General features: G+C 45.0%; 1 protein-coding gene across 12 annotated transcripts in view; it reads left to right on the top strand.

Annotated features, from left to right (window-relative positions):
- NBEA (neurobeachin) overlaps nt 1-14104 on the top strand; it is an 823962-nt gene that overhangs the window by 131784 nt on the left and 678074 nt on the right. For all 12 annotated transcript variants that reach the window (XM_065581345.1, XM_065581343.1, XM_065581347.1 and 9 more), the window contains exon 5: nt 8623-8744. In XM_065581345.1, the coding sequence (XP_065437417.1) occupies nt 8623-8744 (122 nt within the window). The remainder of the gene's footprint in view (nt 1-8622; nt 8745-14104) is intronic.

Here is a 14104-nt window from a genome sequence, read left to right as displayed (position 1 = left end):
GACAATATCACCACCAAGAGAATCAACCTCTGGAAAGAGCTTATCACCAATGGCATTGAGAGTACCACCACTGGAACTGGAATCAGCCTTCTCCTAGTCGGGAGATTCTGAATCATTGGATGAACTGCTCTTTCCTTACCCTACATATTCTCCACCACTCAGAAGATCCACACACATTTGGGGCCAACCTCCGCTGCCTCTAACTCAGAGATGCAGGTACCCCATGCTATGGGGACCACTGCAACCACCTATTGATCCCTCTTACTAGCCATATTGTGGGCCTTGGAACCAGTAACCCATGCAGAATTGATCCACTCTTCCAGGGCATCACCCCTTGCCTCCCCTTTAAGGGGATGCTCAGGTCTGCCCCTGAATCTGACAGAGGAAGAGGAACATTATGCTTCAGATCTGGTGGTTGCATGGGAACCAGCAGGACTGCCATTGTCATCCCTGGATGAAATGGTGACTTCCACACCCCTCCCCTATGACTTTAGGCAGTCTCAGAACCTTCTCTGCAGAGTTGCTGGAGAGCTGCAGGTTCCCCTTGAGGAGATCCAAGATTCTCAGCACAAACTCCTAGACATCCTACATGCTTCTTGACCCAACAGAATAGCTCTCCCCATTAATGAAGCCATACTGGAGCTAGCTAGGATACTTTGGCATACCACTGCCACTTGCATGCCAACCCCCAAAGAGGGAGCTGAGCATTATTAGGCGCTGGCCATGGTGCAGAATTTTTGTTTTCTCATCCTGATCCCAATTCACTGGTAGTCCATGTCACTTCTGAAAGGGCTAGACAGCAAGATCCCCAGTCTACTCCTTCTGACACAGGGCAAATGCTTGGATCTGCTGTGAAGAAAGGTCCAACCATCCAGCCTCCAGTTCAGGATAGCCAGTTACTGGGTGCTACTGAACAATGCCAAGTTTGGAGAGTTTACTTACAGCCTTCCACAACAGGACAGAGCTCATTTTCAAGCTCTGATTCATGATGGAAAACAGATAGCCTGGACTGCCCTCCAATCTGCAATTGATGCCACTGATACCTTTTTTAGAGCTATGTCATATGCAGGGAGTCATGGCTTCATGCATCAGGGTTCCCTAGACAGTATCTAGGACGTACTCTTTGATGAATTGCACCTCTTCACCCGGAAGATGGATGAATCCCTCCATAGCCTGAAGGATTTCAGGGCTACTCTTTGCTCGGTGGAGATGTACATGCCTGCCTCTAAGGGGATGTTTACATAGCCCATCCACCAAATCTGATATATGGCTCAGCAGTTCTTCTGTCAGAGACCCTATGAATCATGATGTGTGAGAGAGAGGGTTCAAAAGTCCCGCTTCCCAACACCCTCTGCAACAGTCTCAGCATCTCCGTGTCAGCCTCCACCTCAGTTATTTTTGATGGGCACTCAAGCCGTGAAACTCTAAGTCCAACACCTCCTGACACCCCCGTGCCCCCATACACCATTTGTGGGTTGTCTAGCATTCTTTTCAACAACCCGAGTGTGGTAACAACAGACAAGTGGGTGGTGAATGTCATCCACTCTGGCTATAAGATAGTTTGCATTCCTATCTCCTCCAACACCCCCATGCCTCCTCCATCAGGGGCCATTCTCATGAGTAGTCTCAAACAAGAAGTGAACTCTTTACTGCAGCAAGGAGTTATAAACATGTCCTTCTGCAATGACAAGAGAGAGGGTTCCTGCTACCCCAAAAGAAGGATGGTTGGAGACAAGTCCTTGACCTCCACCATCTCATTAGTAAACTCAGATTTTGCATGGTCACATTGGCAGCAATAAGGGTTCACGTCTCTTGATATGAAGGATGCCCACTTTCACATAGACATTCATTCCGCCCACAGATACATGGTAGGCTCTGACCATTTTCAGTACAGGGCATCTCTCCACAGAATAGCATCATGGTCTCATTGTCTTCCCCTGTGTCAACAACTGGCTCCTTGTTGCTAAGTCCTGCTGGGAGGCCTATGCACCAATTTCCATGATGCTACACCTCCTGTCTTAGTGGGAATCAGTGTAAACATATAAAAATCTGTTCTCACCCTCATACAATCTCTGGACTTGGGGCATCCTTTAAATTCTATTACCTCAAGAGCATACCTGCCTACAGACAGGATCCAGTCCATGAACAATATCATAGTTCACATCACAAACAACCCTCGAGACCAGTCAAGCCATGCCCGTCTTTACGTCAGATGGCTGTGTGCACCTACATCACCTGGTTTCCAAGACTCCACCTTTGTTGCCTTCAAGCTTGGCTGTAGTCGGTATACTCCCTAAACCAACATTTTGTGACCCTCATGGTGACATTTCTGGCCAAGGTACTGTCTTCCCTACTCTGGACAAATCCTCATCAGGTATGCATGTATATCCCCTTTCTCCATTCCTCTTTGGACAGGACCATCATTACAGATACATCCCTGTTAGATTGGGGAATCCACATGAACAGCCACACTGTGCCTGGACGAGGTCATGATGCACATCAATATCTTGGAGTTGTGAGCCGTACAGAAGGCATGTGAGTCCTTCCTTGCATTCATCCGCACTCACCAACGTTAGCGTGGATGAATGGAAGGAAGGACAACGTACGACTGTCTTCTATATCAACAAGCAAGGAGGAGCAATATCTGCCTCCCTGTATGCAGAAACAGCCAGTTTCTGGAAGTGTTATATCGTCAACTAAATTACTCTAATGGCAGCCTACCTACTAGGGAAGCAAAATGTGCTTGCAGAGTCCCATGGCAGACATTTTGCAGTCGACCATAATTGGAATTCTACGTCTTGATACTGCACAATATTTTCACTCTATGGGAAACCCCAACCAGGAATCTCTCAAGCAAACAGGAAATGCATCACATATTGCTCCAGAGGAGCGCTAGGACGTTACTCCCAGGGTGATGCTGGACCAGTTCAATCATGCCTGGCCCCTGCTACCGCTCCTGCCATGAGTTCTACACAAAATCTGGCAGGACAGAGTGAGGGTCATTTTGATCGCCCCCTTCTGGCACAGACATTTCTGATTTCCCAAATTCTTATGTATGTCATCCCTACCAACAATCATCACGTTAATGTTCCCCAAACTCCTGACCCAGTGGAACTGTAAGATCTGCCACCTCCAACTCAGGGCATGGTGTTTGGATAGATATCATCCTTAGAATGTTCATGCTTCTCAGCTATATAAGACTTCCTCTCCAATGGTAGAAAGAACTTTACCAGAAAATGTTACCTTGTTAAATGGAAATGCTTCTCTGCTTGGGCCCAACAAAGAGGCATTCTCCCAGAGGCTACGAATGTTCTGCCTGTCTTGGACTATATGCTATCTTTAAAGACATCAGGTTTGCCCATCAGCTCCTTGCAAGTCCACTTAATGGCGATCAGCACATACCATCCGCTTTCTCAGGGCTACTTGGTCTTCACATATCCACTGACCAATATTGTGGAAAGGCCTAATAAGAATCTTGCCACCTATTCAGAAGCCTACACCCCAGAACCTTGTTCTGTCAGTACTCACAAAACCCTCTCTTTTAGCCTTTAGCTACTTGCTTCATATCTCTCTTATTGTAGGCATCACCTCAGCGAGAAGGGTTGGCGAACTTAGAGCGATGACAGATCCTTCACACGCTATCTTCCATAAGAATGAGGTTTCTTTGTCTGCACTCCAAATTCATCTCTAAAGTAGCTTCAGAATTTCACCATAACCAATTGATTCACTTACCTGTGTTCTTCCCAAAACTGCATGCTTCTACACAGAAACTAAGACTCCACTCCCTTGATGTTCAGCGGGCTTTGGCTTTCTACCTACAGGGATTAAGACGAACCAGGAAATTCCTGAGGCTGTTCATCACTATAGCAGAAAGAGTCAGAGACCATGCCATCTCCAGAGACCTGTAGAATCTCCAAATGGATCTCTGCCTGCATTTTACTCTGTCAGCTTCCCCCACCTCCGCAATGGGATAAGAGCTCATTCCATCAGAGTGCAAGCAACAATTATGTCATCTCTTCAGAAAATACTCCTCCTGAACATCTGTAAAGCAGCCATGTGGAGCTCCATTCACAAATTTACAAGACATTATGTCCTGGTGCAGGACTCTTCTACTGATGCCTCATTTGGGATGGTGGTACTCTGTTCAGCCTTACTGTCTACATCCTTGCATCATCTTGCTCCTTAGATAGCCTTGTCAATCAGCCACAGTGGAATACAATAGGGACCATCACTTGAAAAGTTTACTTACCTGTAACTGGAGGTTCTTTGAGATTAGTGGTTCCTATCTGTTTTGCGTTACCAGCCCTTCTCCTCCTCTGCTTCGGATCTTATCTGACTCGTGGTAGAGAAGGATCTAGAAAGAGTCAGTCCACCTCTCCATTTATTCTGTCAGTCAGAGGCATGAGGTGAGCCAGGGCACATGTGCAGACTATGTTCAAATTCTCAGTCTCCGGGTGCATGATACACATACTGTGGCAAGGCATCTCCTTCGTCTTGACAGACTTAGCACTTCCCCCTCTGGTGATGGCAGGTCTGAGGTAATCTGCCCCACTCAGGGCAGGGTTTGCCTTCCCCCTTCTGTGCTCTCTTGGTCATATTTTCAGGGTAGGCCTCAGGGTCAGCCTAAGGGATGATCCTCCACCAAACAAAAAGGAAACAGTCTTGTAAACAAAAAACTCCAAGGGGATACCTTTCGTTGCCTCCTTGCTGATGCAGGGTGTTGTCCTCTTGGTTGCCCTGGAATGTCAGTCCTTCCCCTAGCAGGCAATCAGGTCTGGCTGTATCCCCTATGGCAAGGAGCACAGCCTCTCACCCTGGAGCAGCTTATTTCCCTGCTGCCACTAGCCTGGCAGCAGCTTGTCTGTCTGTCTCTCTCTTCCCCCTTTCTCTCACCAAAGGAGGGATTTTAAAAGGCCTCAGGCATCCCTTAATTGGACTCAGGTATCCCTAATTGACCTGAGGTAACCTTGTCTCTGCTGGTAGGGAGGAGGACCTTTGAAGTTCTAGGGCTAACACATCTACCTTCCAGCAGACGTCTAGCCTGACTTTGTCACAATATGTAACCCCACAGTGGACTACAGATAAGGACCATACATCTTGACTATCCTCCAGTTGCAAGTAATCTCCCCTATCATTCTGGGGTGTATTAGCAGGAGTGTTGTCTGTAAGATGTGGAAGGTAATTGTCCTGCTCTTCTTGGCACTGGTGGGGCCTCAGCTGAAGTACTGTATTCAATTCTGGGAGCCACAGATTAAGAACGATGTGGACAAAGTAGAGTCCAGAGGAGAGCTACTAAAATTATGAAAGATTTAGAAAACCTGACTTATGAGGGAAAGGTTAAAAAAACTGGGCATGTTCAGTCTCGAGAAAAGAAGAATGAGAGAGAACCTGATAAGTCTTCAAATGTGTTAAGCGCTTTTATAAAGACGATGATGAGCAATTATTCTCCATGTCCACTGACGTAGGACAGGAAGCAATGGTCATGGCCTGCAGCAAAGGAGATTCAAGTTAGATATTAGAAAAAAATAATTCTCCAAGCATAGTTTAAGCATTGGAATAGGCTTCGCATGGAGGTTGTGGAACTGGAAGTTTCTAAGCCAAACACCTGTCAGGGATGGTCTAGGTATATCTGGTCATGCCTGAGCACAGGGGGCTGGGCTTGATGACTTCTTGAGGTCCCCTACAGCCCTATGTTTCTATGAATTTGTGAATTTTCAACAATAGAATTAAACTTTTGTGGTATACAGTAACTCCTCACTTAAAGTCATCCTGGTTAACATTGTTTCGTTATTACATTGCTGATCAATTGGGGAACATGCTCGTTTAAAGTTGTGCAATGCTCCCATCTAACGTCATTTGGCAGCCGCTTGCTTTGTCCACTGCTTGCAGGAAGAGCAACCTGTTGCAGCTAGCTGGTGGGGGCTTGGAACCAGGGTGGACTGGCAGCCACCCTATCAGCTCCCCGCTCCCTTAAGTGCCCTGCGCTGCAGCCGCCCAGCAGGCTAGCAATTGCAGCTATCCCTCCCCCCACTGCCATGTGCTGCTCCTGCCCTCTGCCTTGGAGCTGCTCCCCGAGCCGTGCAGGGGGGCAAATGGAGGGGGGCTAATGTCAGGTTGCCCCCCTCCCCCCTGCTCCTACACCCCACTTACCCCTTCTTCTCCATATAGAGCAGGGTGAGGACACAGATGGAGAGAGACAGAGAGCCTGGGGCAGCAGCTGTTGTCTCAACTTCCTGAGCCACTTAAAAAGACAATGCACTTAAGAGTGGGTCATCTTACTTAAAGGGGCAGTGTGCATCTCTCTCTCTCTCTCCCACACACAAGGTGTGTGTCTGTCTCTGTCTGCTATGCTATCTCCCCTCCCCTCCATTCCTGCTGCCTTGTAGAGTGAGAGGCTACATTAACAACGTGGTAACCCTTGAGGGCTCAGCCGAGTGCTAGTTCATCATTTAGCACAGGGGTTCTCAAACTGGGGGTCGGGACCCCTCAGGGGATCATGAGGTTATTACATGGGGGGTTGCAAGCTGTCAGCCTCCACCCCAAACCCCGCTTTGCCTCCCGCACTTATAATGGTGTTAAATATATAAAAAAAGTATTTTTATTTATATGGGGAAGTCGCACTCAGAGGCTTGCTATGTGAAAAGGGTGACCAGTACAAAAGTTTGAGAATCACTGATTTAGCAGCAAGGCATTCCCTGGGAAATATCCTACCCTCTTCCACCCTCTAACTTCACCACCTCAACCAAGCTTCGCAATCATCATAGCTGTGAACTGTATTAAATTGTTTGTTTAAAACGTATACTGTGTGTATATCTATATAATATATAGTTTTTTGTCTGGTGAAAAAAATTTCCCTGGAACCTAACCCCCCCCCCCCATTTACATTAATTCTTATGGGGAAATTGGATTCGCTTAAAGTCGCATTTTTCAGGAACATAACTACAATGTTAAGTGAGGAGTTACTGTATTTGGGACTAAAAAGAGTGACACCGTTCAAAATGGAGAACATTTGAGAAGTGTGCACATAGCATGCTTTTTGATGTTATGTAAATAATAGGTGGTAGGTATTCTGTATTTGTGTATAGTAGAGCCTATCTGGAGGAACTCCCTTCCCCGAGGAATTCAGTATAGTTTCACACCACTCTGTCTGACTATAATACGTTACTTGTATTCCCTTATTGTTTGTAGTATCAGATGTTCCTCCTCCATCCCCTCAAAACAAGAAAATAAATTACAATGCCCCATGCAAACTGAGTTTATTACATACTAGCTTATGTCGGAGTTGTGGCAATTCTAAATCTTTCCCGGGAGGAGTGTCACATGTGATTAACCTATTCTGCTCTTAGGCAATCCTTCAAGTTGCTGCCCATTTCTATATTCCCTAATTAGGATACCACAAATGCAAACTTTCTCTGTTAAATTATTGAAATGTATTAATCTTTCCCTGCTCAGGGAATCCTAATTATTCTAGTTTGTTCAGTAATACATATTTGTTCGCTGTTGCTCATTCCCTCTTCACACATTCTTCTGTCCCTTGGGAGTGGGCAGAGGGAATGCCTAGTAATGATCAGTGATAAAAACTAAATAAAACCAATGTAAAAATGTTTGTTTGACTAACATACTCCTTAAAATGACCTTGATAGAACTGAAAAAGGTAGACTGTTTGGTTTTCGAATTAAACTGACCTAATTACCTATCAAAATACTTCCTTCTATATACTTTCTTATATCATGTACAAAAAGTGAGAAAATATTGCGTGCAGATAGTTGTACAGAAGGCTGATGTTCCCTAATTTCTATTATCTAGAAATATGCTATATTTTGTTTGAAGAAAGCACTCATAATTTGGGCTTTGCCATAATAATCTGTAGTATCATAAACGTTTAATTCCGAAAAGCCATTAAAGTGATTTGCTTTAGCTGTGGGTACCATACTGAGAAAAGAAGGGTTTTATATCTTGTATTAATTATCTCTATACAACAAGCCAAAGTCTTCAGTCAGTCACAGCCTAGAAAATGAAACAATTTTTCATAAACACCAGCATCCATGGCACTGCATCAAATCACATCCTTTGATTTCCACACAGGCCACTCTCTAACATTTATTTAATTTTATCCTCAGAGTCAGTTATTAAACTTCTCTACTTCTTCACTATATATAACATCAATTCAAATGCCATGGAAACAGCAGTATAGTGTTTTCAAATCCTTACAGGGCATATTTAAAAAAAATGTAACTTGTTGAATCTTTTGTCTTGTTATCTAGTATGAATAATGTGCTCCTGGCATTTAAATGGATTTTGCAGTTGTCAAAAGTTGAATTTTGTGTTTTAACACCCATAAAAGTAATTTACTCCCTGGCATTTTCTACTCTACCCCTTCTGTAAGGTATTCAATATATAATTTAATTGATTTTATTAATATCTCCTCAAGTCCTCCATTAATATAATTTATGTAGTTGGAGAACTGAAAACAAGAAAATCTCATAAGAGTAATTAAACATTAAAGCATTTATAGTGCAGTGATTGTCATTTTTATGGGTCCTTTCAAAATAGTTGTATTTGATTAAACACTGCAAATCTACATACTTACATTAGTAATTTTTACTCTTTCCTTTTCTGTAGGCAATTGCATTACCTCCTATTGCTAAGTGGCCTTACCAAAATGGGTTTACTCTTAACACCTGGTTTCGTATGGATCCATTAAACAATATTAATGTAGATAAGGATAAGCCCTATCTTTATTGGTAAGTAACTCGTATATATTTTGTTTTTGTCTCCTTATAAATAGTTAATTATAAAATACAAATTAGTAGTCAAAGCTCTTTTTTTTGCCAGCATTTCCAGATTTTAATAAATTTTACTTTGTTAGAAAGTTCTCTAAGGTTGTCTTGCTATTTATTTCTTAACAAGATTTGAAATGCAACAATGCAAGCAATATGCTTTTTAGATCAACCATAAAACAAAATGGACTGTGTTTTAAGAATTAATTTGTTAAGAAATGATTTCCTGTCAGTACAATTTGGGGATGTGCCTTTGTAGTGTAATATTTTCTCATTAGAGACATTTAAAGCTCCACTGATCTTCATAGTTCTATGACCTTATGAGAGAAATTTGCTGTGCTCCCAGCGCTGCTTTTTACACATTTATTATAGGCTTCTTTAAGGTATTGATGATGGAATGATAAAGTCTCAAAAAGGAAAATGCCTGCTCCACCACCAAACAGGTCCCATTAAAAAGAAATGTAAGCAGTAGTTCCTAATAGTATGCTAACAATGAATGCCGAAAATGGAAGGAGACATCTTTACTCAGTTTCCCTATCTCTGCTATGAAGAAAATGATGACTCCTTTGTAAAGCACTATGGATTAATAGTACTGTATCAGAGATAAATGATGATGGTGGTTTTATTATAGTAGTTAGTATTTTAAATTTATTTTTATTCAGTTTAAACAGGGGCTTCATCTGGATGGTGAAAACATGGGCTGTTTCATTTATAAGGAAGAGGAAATCAGTTTGGGTATTTGCTCAAACTAGGTAGCCTTAGTTGGAATGGGAAAAGATAGGAGACAGTAAATCTATGAATAGGAGAAATAGCCTCAGTGTTAGTGAAAGATCCACAGTGTTATCAAATTCTCTGCATTACTTAGTTCATTATCTTATACATTGTATCTTTCCATTTTACTTTCTGCTAATACTCTTTTTAAATCACAAAAACTTCTTAAGTTATAGAACGTTCAGCAATGTACATGTAATTTCACCAGGTATGTGGGTTCCCCCACCCCCATCTCGCCACATCCACCAAACAAACACAAACAAAAAGACCACTCCTACACAGTATCTGAAAATAATGTATTTTTTATCGTTTTTCTTACTGATCAATGTATCAAATATTACTATATGTTTAAATCTTCTGCATATTTTGGATAACTATAAAAGGGAAGTTTTAAAGTTGTTTCCTATCTGTCTTGACTTTCCGTAAGTTTATAAATTAGAAAAAATGTAACAATATTCAATAAATTGGGTACAGAAGAGGGCACATTAGACAAGTAACCATACACAACATTGATATTTATGTGGACATATCTAGTAAAACTACATGTAGTCATTTGGGGCACAAAAACTTGTGGGAGTGCTCAAGTGAAGGAAGGATGACTAGTTCAAATAGAGTCCTTTTGGGGATGCAGAGTAGGATGGATGGGGAATAGCTTGATCTTGAGGAACAGATTAGGGCACTTTTCCCAATCACACTCTGGATGAGAAATTTCCTTTAATTCCCCAACCTCCCTTTCTTGTTCACCATTAGAAGCAGTTTAACACTGGGACTCATCACTTCTACTCAACTGAACTCTTTTTAAACTGTAAAGCCATGGAGAGGGCTTATCAACCTTTTACTTTCTTCCATCAGCCAGGGATAAACACACACGTTCAAAACACTAATAAATAGGAGCAGGGACACTTAACATGCTTAATGTATCCCTGTCAGATTCTACCCTTGCAAATAGAACAGACTTAAGTAGTCCGATTAGTCTGAGAATTAGTCTTTGCATCAGAATGGGAAGTAATTTATTCAGATAGGAACAGTCCCAAGGCTGTACAGTTGCAGACGAAGAAGTTGTGGGATCTTTCTCCTCTGGACTGCCCCCTATTGATGATAGTGCACAACAGGACCAGCTGCACAGGATTGTCCACAATATGGGGCTCCAGGCTAAGGAGGTGGTTGAGTCGGAGGACCCGATGGGTGATATTTTAGCTCCTGAAGGGCCATCCAGGGTAATACTGCCCCTTATAAAAAAAATTAAAGCCACCGCAAAGTCTCTGTGGCAAACCCCTGCCTCCACCCCCCCCGACAGCCAAGGAGGGGCGGAGGAGAGGAAGTATTTTGTACCCTCTAAAGGATACGAGTACTTATTCTCTCACCCACAGCCCTACTGGTGGTGGTAAACGAGAGAGAGAGATTGGGGCCATAGGGCCTGACTCCCAAGCCAAAAGATTCCAAAAAGATTGATCTCTTTGTCTGGAAGGTCTACTTGACTAGAGGGCTCCAGCTGAGGATCGCTAACCAGCCGGCAACCCTCAGCAGATATAATTTTAATTCATGGGACTCCATGATGAAATGTAAGGAGCTTGTGCCTTCTGACTCTAGGGCAGAGTTTGCGGTTATAGTGGAGGAGGGCAAGGTGGTGTCATGGACCTCTTACAGGCCTCACTGGACGCTGCGAACTCAGCTGCATGGATCTTGTCCTCTGGCATAGCCATGAGGAGGAGTTCCTGGCTGCAGGTGTCTGGACTCCCCCCCCCCCCCCCCCCCAAGTTAAACAAACTATTCAAGACCTGCCTTTTGATGGCATAGGCCCAAACAGATTCCAGGCTTCACAGCCTAAAAGATTCACAGGTGACAATGAAATCGTTGGGCATGCATACCCCTGCCACTTTAAGCCCCAGCCCCCACAGTGCTTCTATCCTCCTCGGTGCAGGCAGGACTTCTCCAGGAAGTGGGGCAGGAATGGCAGGTGCAAGCCTCCTCATCCTCCACCCAGCCAGGGCCAGGGTTCGACAAGGCCATTGTCGGGCTCTAAGCAGGCCTTTTGAAGACCTGCCTAATGTTGACGCACCAGCCAGCAAACTGGATCCTTCTTCCTTTTTTCTCAACCATCTGTCCCACTTCTACTGTGCTTGGTCACAGATTACTTCAGACTGGTGGGTCCTTCACATGGTGGAAGTGGGATATTCTCTCTAATTCTGCTCCTCCCCTCCCTCTCACCCACTTTCCCCGTCCCTCTTCAGGGCCCCTTCTCACGTGCATTGCCTTATACAGGAGGTCCAAAAGCTCCTCACCGCAGGAGCATTGGAGGAGGTTCCTCAGGAGCTAAGGGGCAAGGAATTCTATTACCATTATTTCCTAATCCCAAAGCCAAGGAAGGTCTCAGACCCAACCTCGACATGCAAGGCCTCAACAGCTTCAGGAAAAAATTGAGGTTCCGCATGGTTTCATTAACTGCAATTATTTCCTTTCTGGATCCGGGAGACTGGTACGCCGCCCTCAACCTCAAGGACACGTACTTCCACATCTCTATGATTCCTGCCTATGGACAATTCCTCAGGTTCGTGATCAACTACAACCATTACCAATTCACGGTCCTCCCCTTTGGCCTGTCAACAGCCTCCCAAGTGTTCACCAAGTGCATGTTGGTCGTGGCCGCCTTCCTACGCCGGATGCAGGTGTAGGTAAATCTGTACCTCGACTGGCTGCTCAGGGGACACTCCAGGGACCAAGTGGAGAGAAAGGTCAGCTTCATAGGGTCCACCTTCGACAGGTTGGGTCTCCTACTCAACGAGCACAAATCAATCTTATCCCCAACACAGAGGATAGAGTTTATCAGAGCAGTGTTGGACTTGGGTCAGGCCAGGGCATCACTGCCAGAGGCTCATTTTTGGTCAGTGGCAGACATCATACAAAGCCTCAGACAGTACCCTACTACCACAGCAAGGGGTTGCTTAAGGTTCCTTGGCCACATGGCAGCATGTACATATGTGGTACAGCATGCGAGTCTGAGGCTCAGGCCTCTCCAAGGTTGGCTGGGGCGCGACAGCCTGGACAAGGTGGTCATCATTCCTGTGCAGGTTCTCAAGTCTCTACACTAGTGGCTCAACCCTCAGGATGTATGTGGGGGAGTCCCATTCAACAAGACCCAGACCGCTCTGTCCCTGGTGACAGATGCATCGGCACTGCGATGGGGTGCTCACCTGGGGGAAATACAGACCCAAGGTCTCTGGTTGCAGAACAAGCTCTCACTCAACATCAAGGAGTTGAGAGCAGTCCAATGGGCATGTCAAGCTTTCCAAGCCCAATTGTGAGGGAAGTGCATGGGTGTCATGACAGAGAACACGACTGTGATGTTTTAGATCAACGAGCAAGGTGGGTCTTGTTCCTCTCCCCTATGTTGGGAAGCCCTCGAGCTGTGGGACTTCTGCATAGCCCACTCTATTCACCTGGAAGTGGCTTACCTCCCACTTCTCAGAACGAGTTGGCGGACTACCTCAGCAGATCCTTCCACAATTACGAGTGGTCTATCCACCCAGACATAGTGCACAACATCTTCCAGAGGTGGGGAGTTCCCCAAATTGACCTGTTCACCACAAAGAGCAACAGACAATGCCCTTGATTCTGTTCCTTCTGGAATTAGTCTGGGCTCTTTTGCAGGCACGTTTCTCCTCCCTTGGACGGACCATCTGTTGTATGCGTTCCCGCCGTTTCCACTCATCCACAAGATTCTGCTCAAAATCCACAGGGACAAGGCAGTGGTCATACTGGTAGCACTGGCCTGGCCTCACCAGCTCTGGTTCACTATGCTCCAGGAGCTGTCAGTGGATGCTCCAATTCATTGCCCCTGGTTCCGGACCTGATCACCCAAGAGTGCGGTTGGCTTCATCATCCTGACATCAAGTCTCTTCACCTCACCACTTGGAAGCTTCATGGCTAAACCTGATGCAGCTCATGTGCTCGGAGTCTGTTAGGGAGGTCCTACTTGGTAGCAGGAAACCCTCCACCAGGGCTACCTACCTGGCCAAGTGGAAAAGATTTTTAATCTCGTGTTCTCAGGGTCATGCTCATCCGATGGAGGCACCCAGACCGCTTATCCTGGACTACCTACTACACTTAAAACAGCAGGGCCTCTTGGTATCGTCTCTCAAGGTCCACCTGGCAGCCGGCCATTCTGTCTTTGCCAACCCAATGGCCAGTTGTTTCCTGAAAGGTCTGGACAGGCTATACCCGCATATTAAGCAACCAATCCTAGCGTGGGATCTCAACCTACTCCTTTCCAGGCTAATGGAACCCCCGTTTGAACCCCTGGCGACTTGTTCACTGCTCTACCTATAATGGAAGTGGCCTTCCTAATCGCCATCACTTCAGCAAGGAGAGTGTTGGAACTTAAAGCCTTAACCTCTGGCCCTCCATATACCATCTTCTATAAGGACAAGGTGCAACTTAGGCCTCACCCGGCTTTTCTCCCAAAGGTTATGTCCCAATTCCACTCCAACCATGACATTTTTCTACTGGTCTCCTGCCCTAAGCCTCATGCAGACAGCCGAGAACAAAGGCTAAAC

The sequence above is a fragment of the Chrysemys picta genome, chromosome 1 (genome assembly GCF_011386835.1).
Source record: "Chrysemys picta bellii isolate R12L10 chromosome 1, ASM1138683v2, whole genome shotgun sequence".
Classification (NCBI taxonomy): Eukaryota; Metazoa; Chordata; order Testudines; family Emydidae; genus Chrysemys; species Chrysemys picta.
This window is presented reverse-complemented; position numbering and strand designations above follow the sequence as displayed.